The sequence below is a fragment of the Heptranchias perlo genome, chromosome 2 (assembly GCF_035084215.1).
Source record: "Heptranchias perlo isolate sHepPer1 chromosome 2, sHepPer1.hap1, whole genome shotgun sequence".
NCBI classification, from domain to species: domain Eukaryota; kingdom Metazoa; phylum Chordata; class Chondrichthyes; order Hexanchiformes; family Hexanchidae; genus Heptranchias; species Heptranchias perlo.
This window is the reverse complement of record NC_090326.1, coordinates 28,518,959-28,538,453: the sequence shown is the minus strand read 5'-3', so window position 1 is coordinate 28,538,453 and position 19,495 is coordinate 28,518,959. Positions and strand designations below refer to the sequence as shown.

At 42.0% G+C, this 19,495-nt stretch overlaps 1 protein-coding gene across 2 annotated transcripts in view; it reads right to left on the bottom strand.

Annotated features, from left to right (window-relative positions):
* The window catches only part of mboat1 (membrane bound O-acyltransferase domain containing 1), a 97,248-nt gene that overhangs the window by 37,684 nt on the left and 40,069 nt on the right, over positions 1-19,495 (bottom strand). For both annotated transcript variants that reach the window (XM_068001639.1, XM_068001638.1), the window contains exons 5-7: positions 17,632-17,687; positions 6,667-6,721; positions 439-622 (exon numbers count right to left, since the gene is read on the bottom strand). In XM_068001639.1, the coding sequence (XP_067857740.1) occupies positions 439-622; positions 6,667-6,721; positions 17,632-17,687 (295 nt within the window). The remainder of the gene's footprint in view (positions 1-438; positions 623-6,666; positions 6,722-17,631; positions 17,688-19,495) is intronic.

Here is a 19,495-nt window from a genome sequence, read left to right as displayed (position 1 = left end):
TGCGATAGCTTTCATTTCAGGCACCCAGTGCCAGCATGGAGCATAAGTCTCAAGTTCAGAAGAGCATCTCCTGCTGCTCCAGCAGCAACATTTTGTCCCATTTCCCACACCAACCAGCCTTAGATATGTCAAAGTGGCAATGTGAATTAACACCAAATTAAGGGCAATGTTAAGCTGTAGGCCCATGCGCACTAAGAACTGGACTGAGACCAGCCAGACTTATTTTGCATGGGACCCTCGCAGCTCGCAGACAGAGCAGACTTGCATACCATTAATCTAGTCTGGATCTGAACCCAGGTCCCTGAGGTGAAAGTCCAGTGTCTAACCCATTGCAACACCCAGTTCCCCAACATCCACTTTTCATTTTGGTTACAATTTTGCTCTTTATGGGCAATCTCAACAGGACACCATGAATAAAATGATTGCTTGTATACATACCAATGGAGAAGGATCGGGGAATTTGCTATAGCCCCTTTGCTTCCAATGTTCTTCTACTAGTTTCATGTTTATATGGTTTCCTTCAATAAAAGCAATATAGTCCTTGTAACTGCTGGTAGGCCCAGCCAAAATACCTAGAAAATTCAGGTGATAGCTGCAATACTCCAGTAAAGTGGGCCGTGCACTGTAAATATAAAAAAATGGGAAAAACATCTCAATAAATGCAATACAATGGATCTGACAACCATATTTACAAAGGAGACTGGAATAACCATATACATATGCAGACTTGGTCTAACATCCCATTCAACCTTCAACAGCCGGGTAAGAAGGGATGTCACTGAAGTGTAGTTTCCTGTGACAGACCCATCTGAGGTAACAGCACTGCAATGACAATCACACCCACTGGTTGAATAGAATAGAGACCTCTTGGGATGGGGAGAGGGGCAAAGGTACAAAGCAAGCAGCATGGTGGCACAGGTCTTGTTTCAATACATTGAGTCATGCATTGCACAGACCAGCAATGGTGCCAGTACTTCACGCGGCAATAGTTTTTACAGCACCTCATCTTTCGATTAGGCACTTTACAGCTTTCCGGCCTGAACACGAGCTCAACAACTTCAGATCATAACCACCACTCCCATTTTCTCAGTAATGGTTCTGCAGTAACCATTCACACTTCCTCTGGGCCCACCTTTTGTTTCTTCACTTGACCCATTACCTTCCCATTTTGCCTGGCATCATCATCCCTTTTGTCATTCAATCACTCCTGCCCTCCACCCTATCAAAGACCTTTCCCCATTTGTACTCCCTCCCAACACCTTTTATCCCCCCTGGCTCTGTACTTGCTTAAAAAACTCTTCAATCTCTAACTTCTTCCAGTTCTGATGAAAGGGAACCTGTCCAATACGGACAGTTGCACCTCAACAGTGCTGGGGCCGATGTCCTCGCGGGGAGGTTCACTGGTGCTGTGGGGGAGGGTTTAAACTAATTTGGCAGGGGGGTGGGCACCAGGATGTAGCATTAGAAAGGAGAAACAAGGTGCACAAAGGAATGGGAGAGACAGACAGCACTAGACTAAGAAATAGTACAGTATTAGGTGTGATCAGATTAAGAGAGAATACGAGACGGTCGAAGATAGATTTACAGTGCATGTGTGTAAACGCACGAAGCATGGTAAATAAGGTTGGTGAGCTGCAGGCACAAATAGCCACGTAGGAATATAATGGATAACGGAGACTTGGCTCAAAGAAGGGCAGGATTTCAAAAGGAGTTTGCTAAAGTGCCTGTCAGCAAAATTGAAGCCCATGGAATAAAAGGGACAGTGGCAGCATGGATACGAAATTGGCTGAGTGACAGGAAACACAGAGTAGTGGTTAACGGTTGTTTTTCGGACTGGAGGTAGGTATACAGTAGTGTTCCCTAGGGATCAGTACTAGGACCACTGCTTTTTTTGATCTATATTAATGACTTGGACTTGGGTGTGCAGGGCACAATTTCAAAATTTGCAGATGTCACAAAACTTGGAAGTGTAGTAAACAGTGAGGAGGATAGTGATAGACTTCAAGAGGACACAGACAGGCTGGTGGAATGGGCAAACACATGGCAAATGAACTTCAATGCAGAGAAGTGCGAAGTGATACATTTTGGCAGAAAGAACAAAGAGAGGTAATAGAAACTAAATGGTACAATTCTAAAGGGGGTGCAGGAAAAGAGACACCTGGGGGTATATGTGCACAAATCTTTGAAGGTGGCAGGAGAGGTTGGGAAAGCGGTTAAAAAAGCATACGGGATCCTGGGCTTTATAAATGGAGGCATACAGTACAAAAGCAAGGAAGTTATGTTGAACCTTTATAAAACACTGGTTCAGCCACAACTGGAGTATTGTGTCCAATTCTGAGCACCGCACTTTAGGAAGGATGTGAAGCCCTTGGAGAGGGTGCAGAAAAGATTTACCAGAATGGTTCCAGGGATGAGGGTCTTCAGCTATGTGAATAGACTAGAGAAGCTGGGGTTGTTCTCTTTAGAGCAGAGAAGGTTGAGAGGAGATTTGATAGAAGTGTTCAAAATCATGAAGGGTTTAAGTAAAGTAAATAAAGAGAAACTGTTCCCTTTGACGGAAGGGTTGAGAACCAGAGGACACAGATTTATGGTTTTTGGCAAAAGGGCCAGAGGCGACACGAGGAAACATTTTTTGTTTTAAACGCAGCGAGTAGTTATGATCTGGAATGCGCTGCCTGAAAGGGTGGTGGAAGCAGATTCAATCGTGGCTTTCAAAAAGGAATTGGATAAATACTTGGAGAAAAAATTTGCAGGGCTACAGAGAAAGACCAAGGGAACGGGACTAACTGAATTGCTCTTACAAAAAGCCGGCACAGGCTCAATGGGCCGAATGGCCTCCTTCTATGCTGTAATCATTCTATGATTCTCGGTCTTCGACCTGAAACGTTAACTCTGTTTCTTTCTCCACAGATGCTGCCTGACCTGCTGAGTATTTCCAGCATTTTCTGTTTTTATTTGTAATAGTTTTTCCCATCCCAGTAGTGACTTCAGAGGACAACCAGGGACCAGGTGATCCTCCAGCAAGGAGCAGGGCTTGGAAAAAGGAGGAAGAAAGAAAAATTATTAAGTGGTGAGTCAACCCAGTATTTTGCATACCTCCCAGCAGGCATAGGTATATAACTGGCATATAGGCCCAAGGGCAGACAGTGGCATCCCCCCTCAAAATAAACACTAAAAAGAGAAAAAAAACTAAAAGACAGAAAGTGACAAAGTGAAGAAGGAAAGAGTGAAGAATGAAACAATGAAAAATATGATGTGCTAGAACATGGTTTCACCCCAGCAGTTCCCCACAAAAGGAGTTCCCAATCTCAGCCAGTCCCTCCAAGAAGGGAGGAAACAATCTCGCAAAATGTAGGATGGCCGGGGCGGGGGGGGGGAACCAAGAATGCACACGCACAGTCAAAACAGGCCAAATCTCACACACCTCCAGTGGCTGCACTGGCAGAGATCTGTGGACAGGTTCCTTGTCTGCCCCCTCAAAAAAAAATAAAGCTTGGCACTGGAGAAACCGAATAAAAAGAAGAACAAAGGGGAAATGGTTAGGGAAAAAAATATAAATTGAAGTTTATTTAATTTCCCTCTTTCCCATCCCTCCCTTAATCTCATACCATTTCACAGCTGCAAAGGCATCTTGCCATTCAATCAATGCCACTCTTTAAGACAGGCACTAAGGTTTTGTGAGGGTGATTCCCTCACATTCCCTCCTGTGTTGGAGGTAGGAGGCTGGAAGAAAAGGAAAGCAACTTGAAATAAAAGATAAGAAGGGATTGATGACACTAATAGGGGTATACTACAGACCACCTAATAGTGGAAAGGAGATGGAAGAAGAAATATGCAAGCAAATATGTGAAATGAGTAAAAGACTCATAATAATCGTGGGAGATTTTAACTATCCCCAAATAAACTGGCAAGAAGACGTAGGTAAAGGGGTACAGGGAATGGAGATTTTACAATGTGTGCAGGACTCCTTTCCTACCCAGTATGTAAAAAGCCCAAGAGAGGAAGCACCGCTGGATCTAGTAATGGGAAATGAAGCAGAACAGATAAGAGAAGCAAAGGGGGCGGGGGAGGCAATAGTGATCACAACATAATAAAGTTTAAGATAAAGATTGAAAAGGACATATGCAAGACAAAGACCAAAGTAACAAATTGGAAAAAAGTTGATTTTCAGGGGATGAGAATGGAACCGGGGAAAATAAATTGGAAAAATTTACTGATAAACAAAGAAATAGAACAGCAGTGGGAAACATTTAAAACAGTGATCAAGAGTGTCCAGGAGAAATATATCCCACTAAAAGCAAGAACAAACTAGCCAGTGGTGATACACCATGAATGAATAAAGAAATAAGGGCAAAGTTGAACCTGAAGAAAAAGGCATACACAAGTACATAGACAACAAAGGAGAGGATGACAAAAGGGAATACTAAAAGGTTAGGTTAGGAAAGAAGTTAAAAAAAACAATTAGGAAAGCAAAGAGAAACTACAAAATTAAATTATCAAGGAATATAAAAAGATATAGTAAAGTATTTCACAGACACAAATAACAAAAGAAAAATCAGGCTAGGGATAAGGATAGGGCCAGGGCCACTATGGGATACACACAGTAAACTCACAGGTAATGACAGCAAAATGACAGAAATATTAAATAATTACTTTGCCTCAGTATTTACCAGGGAGACTAACATGGTGGGCATGACATTGGAAGAAGAGATCAAAAAAGATAAAGACATTTAAGATAGAAAGGGAGGAGATAATTGATAAACCAATCAAACTTAGAGAGGGTAAAACCCCTGGTCCGGATAGATTGCATCCACGCATATTAAGAGAAGTTAGGGAAGGAATAGCAGAGGCACTAGTACATACGTATAAAATTTCATTAGAAAAGGGAATAGTGCCAGAGGACTGGCGGACAGCCAATGTGATTCCTATATTTAAAAAAGGGAGATAGAACCAGTCCAGGGAACCCTAGATCAATTAGCTTAACGTCGGTGGTCAGAAAGATAATGGAATCCTTACTCAAAGATGTAATAGAAAAACATCTAGAAATCAAAAATGTAATAAAGAATAGTCATCACGGATTTCAAAAGGGAAGGTCATGCCCTTATTGAATTCTCTGAAGTAACAGAAAGAGTCGGCAAGGGTAATACAATAGATGTAATACATTTGGATTTTCAAAAGGTCTTCAATAAGGTACCGCATAGTAGATTCATGACTAAGGTTAGAGCATATGGAGTCAGGGAACAAGGAGCAGAATGGATAGCAAGCTGGCTACAAAACAGAAAACAGAGAGTAGGGGTTAAAGGTAGTTACTCAGACTGCAGTGTAAAAGGTGGGAAGTGGTGTTCCATAAGGGTCAGTACTGGGACCACTGTTGTTCACCATTTAAATAAATGATTTGGACTCGGGAATCGGAAGTACAATTTCAAAATTTGTGGACGACACCAAATTGGGGGGGGGGTATAGATAATAGAGGAGGACTGCGACAAATACAGGAGGACATTAATAAACAGGCGTGCAATTGGCAAATGAATTTCAATATAGATAAGTGTGAGGTATTACATTTTAGTAGGAAGAATATGGGGGGCGCATACTGCTTGGATAATAAGAGTCTAAACGGGGTACAGCAGAAGAGGGATCTGGGGGTATAGATACACAAATCACTAACAGTAGCAACGCAGGTCAATAAGGCCATAAAAAAAGCAAACCAAGCACTGGGGTTCATTTCGAGAGGGATAGAACTGAAAAGCAGGAAAGCTATGCTAAACTTGTGTAGAACCTTGGTTAGACAACACTTTGGAGTACTGTGAACAGTTCTGGTCTCCATATTATAAAAAGGATATAGATGCACTGGAGAAGTGCAAAAAAGATTTACTAGGATGATACCAGAAATGAGAAGTTGTACCTATCAGGAAAGATTGAACAGGCTGGGGCTCTTTTCTCTAGGAAAGAGAAGATTTTGATAGGGTTTGATAGGGTAGGCGTAGAGCAGATGTTTCCACTTGTGAGGGAGACTGGAACCAGGGGTCATAAATATAAGATAGTCACTAATAAATCCAATAGGGAATTCAGGAGAAACTTCTTTACCCAGAGAGTGATAAGAACGTAGAACTTGCTACCACAAGGAGTAGTTGAGGTGATTAGCATGGATGCATTCAAGCGGAAACTAGATAAACACGAGGGAGAAAGGAATAGAAGACTATACTGATATTGTTAGATGAAGTATGGCGGGAGGAGGCTCGTGTAGAGCATAAACAACGGCATGTAGCAGTTGGGCCGAATGGCTGTACATTCTATGTAGTCTCCACTAAACCTCCAACATGGCACAGCCAAATGCTGTAACACATTGGGTGGGGAATGTTGGTACAATGTACAATCCATGCCCTTTCATTTCCTTTCTAAAATATATTTGGAGATGGGTGTGTCTCTCTCTAAACTCTTAATTGCATTTTCCAAGTGTATGGAAAGCACCATAACCTCCCCCAACTCTCCAGTGGAACATACAAGGTAAATAATTATCTAAGAAAAGGATAATAACTAGATTAAGATGGGCACAGGCACGGTGGGCCGAATAGCCTCCTTCTGTGCTGTATTATTCTATGATTCTAAGTTGGAAGTAACCTTCTCTTAAATATATAGAGATGTCAATTGCAGGCCTCCTTATCCTACCTAACAGCAAGACGGCGCTGTTCAATAGTAAGCTCTTCATCTTTACGTCCCAGCCCTATTGAAAATTAGAACAAAGAAATCAGTGAAAAAGAGGGGGATGAAAAGCACGTTAGTATCGGTAAAACTGGACTGATAGTCCGTTCACTCATACACTGCAATAACATTTGGCTTCTGCCCCATTAAAAGATGATGCAGAGCTCAAAGTATAAGTTTCAGAAATGCTAAACACACACACGTTTGTAAACAGTCTGCAGAAGTCTTCCCCTAATAGTGGAGTACATTCACCAGTTCACTGCCACAGGAACTTATGTCTGTCTAGCAGACCAAGGTGAGTTGAGCCCTGTAACAAGTCAAGTCAGCCCTGTCCCCTTAGAATTAAAAAGGCATTTGAATTAGAATTGTGCTAAAACATTCTCACAAACAGCTCTTCATGCTCACAAATAATGGTCCTGTGGAGCACCAGTGCTTCACAGCACAAATACATCGCTGGCTGGAGTTAAACTGTTCAAAATAAAATGTTCCCTAAAAAGTTACAATGTGGCAGCTTCCTTCAAGAAGGTAAAACTTAAACTCAAAATGAGCAGTTGTTTTTTCCTGTAATTCTTGCTGTTGGTCTGTGTTAAACAAAATTTGAACATCGAATTCAGACACTTTTCCTTCAAAACACTGGAGAGAATAAAAAACTCAAGACAGAAAGCGACAAAGTGTGCAAGGAAAGAGTGAAGAATGAAACAATAAAAAAAATATGAAGACTGGGCCACTGTGTGATGGAACATGGTTTCACACCAGCAATTCCCTGCACCAGGAGTGCCCAATCTCAGCCAGTCCCTCCAAGAAGGGAGGAAACAATCTCACAAAATATGGGTAGGGGGGAAACCAAGAACCAGAAAGGGGTTGGGGAGGATGTAGCACAAGTAAATATAACCGAAAGAGATTGAGTTTACCGAGCTCAATATGAAGTAGGGTTACTCATCTTGAATTTTTTTTAATGATATAACTAGCGAGATGATGCTATGTAAAACTAAACAATTTCAGTCAATTTATGTTACTTTTATTAATATAAAAATTTGTTCTTTGCACGTTCCAAAGCCACAATTGCGGAACAGGCTCAATGGACTGAATGACATGCTCCTGTTCCTATTGCCCATCCTTTGTTGCCCTGAGGTAATGGGCCTTCTTGAAGTGATTGATTGTACAATTGAATGGTTTGTTAAGTCACTTCAGGGGCCAGGAAGGGTCGACCATGCAGTGTGTACTCAAGTCACGTGTAGGCCAGACAGAGTAGGGGGTGGCACGTTCCCTTCCCTGAAGGGCATTAGTGATCTTGTTGGGTTTTTACAGCAATATTGCAGCATTCAAGGTGGAACAATTTTTTCCACCAATTTCACAGATTAAAGACAATACTCCATTTAGAAAGATAAGGCAACGACTGTACTAAACACGATACTGTGCACATTCAGTACTGATTGGGGTTGTTAGCATTATGATCTAGGGATCGATGAATCAAGTAGTCCCCTCCGTTTCTTCGACATGACTGATAAATAGTGAACATGGTGGTACTATAAAAAACACAGGAGGAAATCTGTTGTGATGATTTTCATCCACTTTCTCCACTGCTGCTCTTCAGCCTTGGAGTGCTTCATTAAAAAAAAACTTGCATTTATATAGCGCCTTTCACGACCTCAGGATGTCCCAAGGCACTTTACAGATAATGAAGTACTTCTGAAGTGTCGTCACTGTTGTAACGCAGGAAACTCAGCAGCCAATTTGCACAAAGCGAGATCCCACAAACAGCAACACGATAATGGCCAGATCATCTGGTCATTTCTGCTCACGGTTAGGAAGGCTATCGTCACTAGAAGCTACTGTGGCCAAAACGGATTTTTCAAATCTCTCAGAAGCATAAGCAGCAGCTACCACCTCACCTTTCACGCCTCCACGCATGGTTCTTCATCAATACTCTTGAGCTCATTATCTCCTGTGACCTCAAATGGAAGTTTCATATCTCCATTCCCAAAGCTGCCTTAAAAAAAAGTTTACTCTTTTGCCCCAATACTAGCCCTCAGGAATTCTTCACACTCTGTAAAGCCCCAGTCCAGCTAAGACTTGAGTGCGGCTCCAAGTTTAGACAGGCTCTTACACCTCACATGCCTAGACAGGATAGAGAAAAAAAAAATATCCCCCGACATGCAATCCTTTCTCATCTCTAGCCTCCAATTCCTCTCTCTTTTATTGAGAATATACCATTGGTCAGTGTTCTTCAAGTTCCATTCCTATTCCTTTTAGGTTCCATCCTGAAAGCTGCTCCTCTTCTGCGTCGTCAGTGTGCTAAGAAGATGAAATCGTTACTCAGTCCCACACTCTGACTCATTCTTTATTAGGACCTCAAAACTGTGGATCATCCAAATTAGTTCATCCATAACCTTCAGGTTTTTAAAACTGAAAATTAACACCTGCTCATTACTTCCTGATTTACTTTAATCTTTTAGTCTGTTTAAATCTTGGTGGTGCCTGCACTGCAGACCGTCACCCTTTAACTGAATCTCTCAATAAAAATAAAAATTATATGGAATTTTACAGCACAGAAACAGGCCTTTCCACTCAACTGGTCTATGCCGGTATTTATACTCCACACAAGCCTCCTCCCTCCCTACTTCATTTCACCCTATCAGCATTCCTTTCTCCCTCATGTGCTTATCTAGCTTCCCCTTAAATGCATCTATGCTATTCGCCTCAACTATTCCTTGTGGTAGTGAGTTCTACATTCACCATTCTCTGGGTAAAAAAGTTTCCCCTGAATTCCCTATTGGATTTATTAGTGACTACAGCCCCTAGTTTAGGACTCCCCCACAGTGGAAACATCTTCTCTATGTCTGTTATGTGGCAGTAAACAGAAGGGGCACTACGAAGGTGGAACAATGCAGGAGCACCGTAGAAGGAAGAGGGGACTGTTTTCCCCTCAGCCATTAGTTTGGTTTCTGACTTGATGAAAAGCAAACCTAATTAAAACTTTAAGCCCCACTCCTACTCCGCTTCAACCCTCTGTACGAAGCAGCAGCAGCCTGAATTTCAGGTTACACCAGTTTCACAGCGTTTCTCAGATGTCGAGCAAAGTCTTCATTTAAAAAAAATGCATGCAGAGTGCAATATTTCAAATGTTAAATCACAAAGTTATCTGTAGTGTAAAAAGCCCTTAAGTCATAAATCAATGACAAACTACTCCTGGTTCTTTTGCCATGCACAGGCACACTCTGAAAGCCATACAACAACTAAACACATCATTTTCTCCACAAATCTCCACATTTTTTGTAAGAATTGCTTTCACAACAAAAGTAGCAAAAAAAGGAAATTTGACACTTCAGTACTACTAATGACAACCCTAGTTGGCCAACAATGAAATACTGAACTCGTAAGATCTGACTGTGGGGATCTGTTGCTAGGAACTGCATCACCAAAACACAAGCAATGTTAATATCGACATGAGCCAGTGAACACTGTCCACTCGTACACTTGGTAATTTAAACGAGCTGAAAGAAGAAAGCCCTGGAATGCTCTCAAGAGTCACATTTGCAAGAGTGCCCTTACTGCCTGGCAGTTCCCACCAAAAATTACATTCAACAACATGCCTCTCACGTTTATTTTTCAGTTTCCCAGCTGACCTCCTATGTTATAATTTTAAAATTTGATTTTAAAATTCTTATCTGTCTTCAAATCCCTCCATAGCCTCGCCTCTCCCTCTCTCTAACCTCCTCCAGCCCTACAACCCTCTGAGATCTCTGTGCTCCTCCAATGCTGGCCTTTTGCTCATCCCCGATTTTCATCGCTCCACCATTGGCGGACGTGCCTTCAGCTGCCTAGGCCCTAAGCTCTGGTGATTCCTCCCGAAACCTCTCTCTCCTCCTTTAAGTTGCTCCTTAAAACTTACCTCTTGTCACCTATCCTAATATCCCTTTATGTGGCTCGGTGTCAAATTTTGTCTGCTAATGCTCCAGTGAAGCACCTTGGGATGTTTTTTGCTATGCTAAAGGTGCTATATATATATATATATATATATATATATATATATGCGCAAGTTACTGTGTTGTTATTGTTGTATGTCCAGCCACAGCCACCAGCCTGTTCCTGGGCCAGTGTTAGTCTGCCCCAAGGGGGCTGAGTTTTGAATGCAGTGAACCTAACTTCAATGCCAATAAAATATTATAGCCGCATTCCTTACAGAACTCCTTTTGGACCGTCCTTGATCCGAAGACTACAAAATTGCAGTGTGCTGCTGTAATATATCATTCGCAGTTTGCGGGCAGTTCAGTGCTGACACTATATGAGGGGTGAGGGAAGAAGAAAGGAGATGGGGAGGGGAAGAATTCCCACAACATCTAGAAATGTCTGTGTCCAGAATTGAGGAAAATGAGCCAATGCCCATGACTGTCTATAGAGTGTTCATGATCTGGAATGCACTGCCTGAAAGGGTGTTGGAAGCCGTTCAATAGTAACTTTCAAAAAGAAATTGGATATAAACTTGAAAAGGAAACATTTGCAGGGCTATGGGAAAAGAGCAGGGGAGTGGGACTTACTGGATAGCTCTTTCAAAGAGCCGGCACAAGCACGATGGGCCAAATGGCCTCTTTCTGTGCTGTAAGATTCTATGATTCTACGTGAAGTTGGAAATCATTGGAGGAAAACCAAAATCAAACACACACCTAATCCACCAATTAATTACAGTATTACACATAAAAAGCAACTAGATTGACGCATTCAAAAGAGACTTGGGGAACAGAGTGAATAGGTGAGTGGGGGAGAAAAGTGAAAACAATCAGTCTAGGTGTTGAAATTAAGCCCAAAACTAGATGGGCTGAAGGGACATTTATTGTTTCTACATTCTTATATTCTTAAATTACCAGTCTGTATAAACATTTCCTTGGGCATGTACAGAGCAGCACCAGTACAGATCTGGGAAGAGGCAGAATCACTGCCCTCTCCAATGGGACTAGCATCTACCCTCTCAGGTGGATGTAAAAGATCCCATGGCACTATTTGAAGGAGAGCAGGGAAGCTCTCCCTGGGGTCCAGGCCAATATTTATCCCTCAACCAACATCATTAAAAAACAGATGATTTGGTCATTATCCCATTGCCTTTTGTGGGACTTGCTGTGTGCAAATTGGTTGCCGCGTTTCCTACATTACAACAGTGACTACACTTCAAAAGTACTTCATTGGCTGTAAAGCGCTTTGGGACATCCTGAGGTCATGAAAGGGGCTACATCAATGCAAGTTCTTTCTTTCTTATAACAAAGTGGGAAGTGGTGAGAGAAAGAGGGAGAAATCAAAATTGTACCTTCGCTCCTCCACAGTATGATTTCTTTTCCCCCCAGTAATAACTTTTGAGGAAAATAACAAAATTTTACAGCCGAGTAAAAATTCTAAAAATGCATCAAAACAGGAAAGGCCTCCGACGTACAAGGAAATTCGTCAGCACCTTTCTAAGGGTGAACCTCGAAGTACATTTCCCCCCCCACCCCACCCCGAGAAAATAGACTGCCCAATTCAACAAGCTCATCTTGATGAAACCTTTAAACTAAGAAACGCAATATTAAAATTGGGCTCGGTATTAAAACACAGAGCTTTAAGAGAACTCCATGCTGTTGAATTGGAGATTTCTAGCACAGTAGACAATTAATGTGAAGTACAAACGTATAGCGTAAAAGTTAGTTGCTCAGTGAATATGCTGTCAAAACTCAATACTCCGTAATCAGTCACATGGTGCCATTACTTCAAGCCCTATGATTTCTTGCAAAAATAATCTTTCCACCAATGTCACATTGCCTCTATCACTGCCATAAACTATAACAAGAAGGAAAACAAAAGCTGACAGGGAACTTGAAACAGAAGGTCAACCCTGGGAACTGTGCGGAGGTTCGTAAACCAGTCAAGCTTCGTTTCCATGGTCTACTCCATCATCAGAACCACTCAAGTGAATTATTATTGTGCAGCTCACTGGAAGCCATCCACTACCCATGCCAAACATATAGAGACCAAGCAAGCACTAAAATTTTATAACACACACACACACACACACACACACACACACACGTTTTCACTGGCAGGAGGGTTGGTAACCAAAGGACGCAGATTTAAGGTAATTGGCAAAAGAACCAGAGGGGAGATGAAGAGAAATTTCTTTATGTAGCAATCTGGAATGCACTGCCTGAAAGGGCGATAGAAGCAGATTCAATGGGAACATTCAGTGAATTGGATAAATACTTGAAAAAGAAAAATTTGCAGGGCTATGGGGAAAGAGTGGGGGAGTGGGACTAATTGGCTAGCTCTTTCAAAGAGCTAGCAAAGGCACGATGGGCCGAATGGCCTCCTTCTGTGCTGTATGATTCTACGGACATGCAGTTCTTAGAAATTAAATCTCCCTCATTTCCTTCAATTTCTCAACATTTCCTCAACAACTATAAAACACGAAAAATTACCTTCCTCCAGTTTAAAATTCGTAACTTGGTCAGGGATTTTTTTTTTTTTAAAAACTTATTTCTCCTTGCTTGTATCCTCCTTTCACTTTCTCCAGTTTTCATAAGGTGTGTTGTTCTTTCACCTCTTTCTCTTTTCTCCCCTCCCCTCCCCATCTCTTGCACTTCCCATTCCCCCACCCTAGCCCTAGCTCAGAAGCTCTCCTTGTTAAACAACTAAGCACAGCAGGTGGCGTCTGTCTGGTCGGGGATGGGGAGGATTCCAGAGAACGCGGGGCTGCGGGTTGGGGCAGCCTGGAATTCCGGGGAAAGGAGATCAGGAGTTGCGGGGGTCGGGGATGGCGGCGATCGGGAGGGTCCTTTAATGTGGGGTCGGGAGGAGTACTCCTGCATCCTCCCGGCTCCACATTCAGGTAAGTTACTTACCTTCTTTGTTGCAGGCGATCTATAGGGCTGGTTTCCCCAAGTGCCTCAGGGCAAACGAATCTTGGAAGAGGAGACCTCAAGCAGGCATGAGGCCCCTTATTTGCATATGCAAAGGGCCTAATGCCTGCTTCAGGCGTGGGCAAAGGATGCCTCTTGTTTGGCCTTATCCAATATGGCGAGCGCACACTTCCAGTTGGAGATTTCTAGCGCATTGGACAATTAATGTGAAGTACAAACGTATGGCGTAAAAGTTAGTTGCTCAGTGAACACTTCCAGTTGGAAGTGTGCGCGAGCTTTCTGCCCGCCATTTTGGGTCCTTGGTAGGTCACGTAGCGCCTGAAAAACTGGCATTTTACATCCTAATTTCTAGGCCGATTACTTCAATTAGTTTTGCATCAGTATCCAGTGAAATTCTACATCATAAGAACATAAGAAATAGGAGGAGTAGGCCAAACGGCCCCTCAAGCCTGCTCCACCATTCAATCAGATCATGGCTGATCTTCGACCTCAACTCCACTTTCCTGCTCTATCCCTTGATTCCCTTAGAGTCCAAAAATCTATCTTTCTCAGCCTTGAACATATTCAATGACTCAGCATTCACAGCCTTCTGGGGGGTTGAGAATTCCAGAGATTCACAACCCTCAAACATCACTTGGCATTAACATAAAAATCAAAAGAATCCAACAACAAAATATATACATATATAAAGTAAGGTTCTGTTGACTGGCAGTAACCCTGCTTGAACTTCTGTTGGCAAACATCATGAGCGTCACCTGGTCAGTTTAGGGTGCCCTTTGAACACCTCAAATCGTTGAAGGTGGCAGGGCAGGTTGAGAAAGTGGTTAAAAAAAGCATACGGGATCCTGGGCTTTATAAATAAATAAATAAATAGAGGCATAGAGTATAAAAGTATGGACGTCATGATGAACCTTTATAAAACACTGGTTCGGCCACAACTGGAGTATTGTGTCCAGTTCTGGGCACCGCACTTCAGGAAAGATGTGAAGGTCTTAGAAAGGCTGCAGAAGAGATTTACTAGAATGATTCCAGGGATGAGGGACTTTAGTTACGTCGATAGACTGGAGAAGCTGGGGTTGTCCTCCTTGGAGCAGAGATAGTTGCGAGGAGATTTGATAGAGGTATTCAAAATCATGAAGGGTCCAGACAGAGTAGATAGAGAGAAAATGTTCCCATTGGCAGAAGGGTCAAGGATCAGAGGACATCGATTTAAGGGGATTGGCAAAAGAACCAAAGGTGACATGAGGAAAAACTTTTTTTTACACAGCGAGTGGTTAGGATCTGGAATGCACTGCCCGAGGGGGTGGTGGAGGCAGATTCAATCACGGCCTTCAAAAGGGAACTGGATAAGTACATGAAAGAAAAAATTTTGGAGGGCTATGGGGAAAGGGCGGGGGAGTGGGACTAGCTGGATTGCTTTGCATAGAGCCAGTGCAGACTCGATGGGCCGAATGGCCTCCTTCCGTGCTGTAACCTTTCTATGATTTTATGATTCTAACTGGATGAGGGACTTGTAGCCCTACCAACAGCCAATGCTACCTAGGTACAGCCTAGGTGCACTCAAGAGCTGCAGAGAAGGTTTAGAATGAGAGGGCAACAGACAAGTTGAGGCACTGGTAACAGTTTGATGTTTATCGCAGAAAAAAAAAATAGAAAACAAGTTCCAAATCCACTGAATCCACACATACACCTCTTAGAATCATACAGCACAGAAGGAGGCCATTCAGCCCATCGTGCCTGTGCTGGCTCTTTGAAAGAGCTATCCAATTAGTCCCACTATACAATTAGTCCCGCTCCCCCCTGCTCTTTCCCCATAGCCCTGAAAATGTTTCCTTTTCAAGTATATATTCAATTCCCTTTTGAAAGTTACTACCGAATCCGCTTCCACCACCCTTTCTGGCAGTGCATTCCAGATCATAACAACTTGCTAAGTAAAGAATTTTTTTTTCCATTTCCCCTTTGGTTCTTTTGCCAAATACCTTAAATGTGTGTCTTCTGGTTACCAACCCTCCTGCCAGCGGAAACAGCTTCTCCTTATTTACTCTTAGACTATAATTTTAGCAGAATTGCTCGCCTTCATAAACAGGCTCATCTTGAACTGGTGAGAGCTGTTCCAAACACAGTACTTCATAGAGGTTGTCCCATAGTCCTATAATGTTTTTCCAGATTCACTGGAAAAGCCAATTGGGACACAAAGGCCTCAATATTAAACCCCTGCCCAACCCCCATGATGGGGCAGAGAAGGTTTCATTAAAAAATGAAAAAAACGGGGACCATGTTCCCAACCCGCCATGTACCCGCCTGCCATGTACCGGTCACAACAAGTGTGGCATGGAAATCTGCAGGTACAAGTGGCCAATATAACTGTTCCTTCCTTGTTCAATCTTCTCAGAACCTGCACCGTACTCTGACTTGCAAGACAACTGGGCATCAGGCTCTGTACAATTAGGTAACAAAGGGAAAGCGGCCAAGTTTGCTGACGCCACTAAAATAAAAAGAATGAGAGAGAAAGGATGCAGCTGCAGAACAACTTTAACTGGTTATGCCATTGCGCATAATGAATAGCCAATGGAATTTAACTGTGGAAAATGTAAAGTAAAACACATTGCTTGAAAAACTGGGCACCACGAATGCAAGTGAACAAATACAGGGAAACTTTGAAAGTGACTAGTCTACAATTGCTTCCAGGTTCTTTTCTAAGTCTAGGCAACGAGGCAAAGCAAGTGAAAAGATGAATTGACTGCTGGGATACACAGCCAGAACATGGTACAAGTCTGCAGAGGTTATGCCAAGGTTTTACACTGCACTGGTCAGATCACAATTGAGTGCTGTGCACTGTTCTGGTCACCACACCATCGAGACAGAAGTACAGACAGACATCGGAAAGAGTACAGAGAAGAACATTACGACTGATGCCAAGAATAAAGGAGATGAGCTATGAGCAATGGTAAGAGAAACTGCTGCAAGGAAGAAGAAAGTTAAAGATGGATCTCAGCATAGATAAATATTAAATGGTAGAGAGGAGATAAATTCAGAATATTACTTCAAAGTAAGCCAGGAAAGTAGGACCAGGAGACATATTTAAAAGGGTGAAAAATAAATTGAAAACAAGGGATCAGGCCCAAAGAGTTGTAGGTGTTGGGAATAATCTGTTAGGCAAGGCAGTACTGACAAAACACTAAGGAGGTTTCAGCATTTGGACGCTGGGATGGGACAGTTAGGATATGAGAGGAATAATCCTCAACAGGTTGGATGGTTTTCTCCTTGTTCTTCACTTTTCTTATATGGATTTAGTTTTGTGGATGTGTTTTTTGGGGATGGATAATTCCCAACTGGTATTTCTACTAAAGTTGGTAAACATGTGGACTGGAATACACAAATATGCAGAAACAACAGTTTGGGTGTTTTGAAATTCAGGATGGCCAGCAAAAAAATAGCATGAAATGGTTACACTGTACCATAAAGATTAAAATAAAAGACATTGGTTAATATGAAACAGATGTTACTAAATTGGAAGCAACCTTAAAATCATATCTAATCATAAAGAATCCTCTCCTTAATAATTATGAATTAATTTTCTTGAGTAAGGTGGTCATATAGAAGTGGCATAGAGTCAAAACTATCAGCACATGGAGCACTCTGGTAGCTGCAGTTATTGATGCTAGGCTGCTGTTTCAGTTCTAAATTGACATTCACACACGCTGACTTCCCCAACAGATTGGATATCGTCACATCCGAAAACCGATGCGGGAAGGGGCCAAGTCTTGCCACGTCACTCAAGCACACCTTCCCAGTGAGTCATCCAACTGCGCACAAGATTCTTCCACAGGCTGAGCCATACTGCACGTGACTCCAGGGGTTTTAGGTTAGAACAGATGTTGGTGTGATTAACACAATAAATAGCTCTGCACAGTTTATATGCTGCAGGTTAGTTATAACAGATGTTCTCAAGAATGTGAAACATAAATCACAGTGGTTCAGTTGTTGAAAAGTAAGCAAAAAAAGTGACAAAATACAAATCAGTGCCTAGAATAGATCATCGGGTCCTTACCATCATGTATTTGAAAGGCAAGGCTGGTGATCTTCTGGGTGACTATCATCAATGGACTAGAAAGGAAAGGAAAATAACTTCAGCATTAAATTTAAAATTAACAGCAGAAAAATCTACTAAATTTAAACAGAAAATCTGAAACTGCTGGTCTGCAGAAAATGGCTCCCAAAAATCATAAGTTTTATTCCCGATATCGCAAGTCAACGTAGCAATTTGTTTTACAGTATACACAACTTCCGAGCTCCAAGGACACAAGTCTCAAATGTTCAGTTACAAGATAGAATTAATGAACTGGAACTCTTTTACATATGACAAAACTAGCTTCAAACTCTCTCTTCATTAGCTCTCCTAAAATGTACTTCTGATGTTGTCCATTCGTATAGGATTACTGGCTCCAAAATTTCAAGACACTGCGCTGATATTGAACAAATACATTCTAGTAATTGATAACCGATGTTCCACTTTTGATGCTTTACTCTGATAAACTGAACAATTTTATGGAGCCACTGCTAGTCAAGGCGTTATCTATTTTTTCCCCCAAATATCTATGCATTTGTTTGTAACAGATCAATACCATAATTCAAGTCACAGAGGTCTAAGATTCAGCAACATAAAGTTACAGTATTTACAGCAAACACATCTTTTGTTGCCAAGATGATATCTATACAACTTCTGCCAGGACCCTCCCCCCCCCCGCCAACCCCCGGTCTCCTCCCACCCCCCACACACCCATCTCTTTCTTCATAAACAAGTTGTTTTGATAATCTGCTTTCGTCTTTCAGAGGAATTGTCCAAGAATCACGGTGTGCAGTATCTTAGATATTGTTGTTTCAATCCATTTCTAGATTGGGCCATCTATTTTAGTGACATAAATCAATCACTGAACCAACTGATGTACAAACATTCAGCTACAATCACAAAATACATCCGTGGAACTTGTAAAATGAGAGATTTAATATTTACGAACAAATTTCGGGACGCAAGTTTTCTGGACGGTTGGTTGTACCAAAAATATATGACAGGCTGGTACAGTAGATTTCATTGTGCAGCTGGTCCATTCAGGCCCAGTTGTATTAACCTTACCCACCTGATTTTGCTTTTTTTTAAAAAAAACTTTCCTCAGGAGCGATTATTGACTTTCTACAGGATGGTCTGAGGCATAGACATTTGGGATTTAATTGAATCTGTTTCCACCATCCTTTCGGGCAGCGCATTCCAGATCATAACTCGCTGTGTAAATAAATTTCTCCTCACCTCACCTCTGGTTCTTTTGCCAACTATCTTAAATCTGTGTCCTCTGGTTACCGATCCTTCTGCCACTGAAAACATTTTCTCCTTATTTACTCTATCAAAACCCTTCAAGATTTTGAACACCATTATTAAATCTCCCCTTAACCTTCTCTGCTCTAAGGAGGACAATCCCAACTGCTCTAGTCTCTCCACGTAACTGAAATCCTGCATCGCTGGTACCATTCTAGTAAATCTCCTCTGCTCCCTCTCTAAGGCCTTGACATCTTTCCTAAAGTGTGGTGCCCAGAATTGGACACAATACTCCAGCTGGGGCCTAACCAGTGTTTTATAAAGGTTTAGCGTAACTTCCTTGCTTTTGTACTCTATGCCTCTATTTATAAAGCCATGGATCCCCATTATTGACTCTCCTCATTCTTCCATTTCAAGATGAATCACTTCACATTTCTCTACGTTAAATTGCATCTGCCACCTCTCTGCCGATTTCACCAGTCTGTCTATGTCCTCCTGAAGTCCGTTACAATCCCCAACAACAAAGTGCATTTATATAGCACCTTTAACGTAGTAAAACGTCCCAAGGCTCTTTACAGGAGCGTTACCAAACAAAATTTCACAC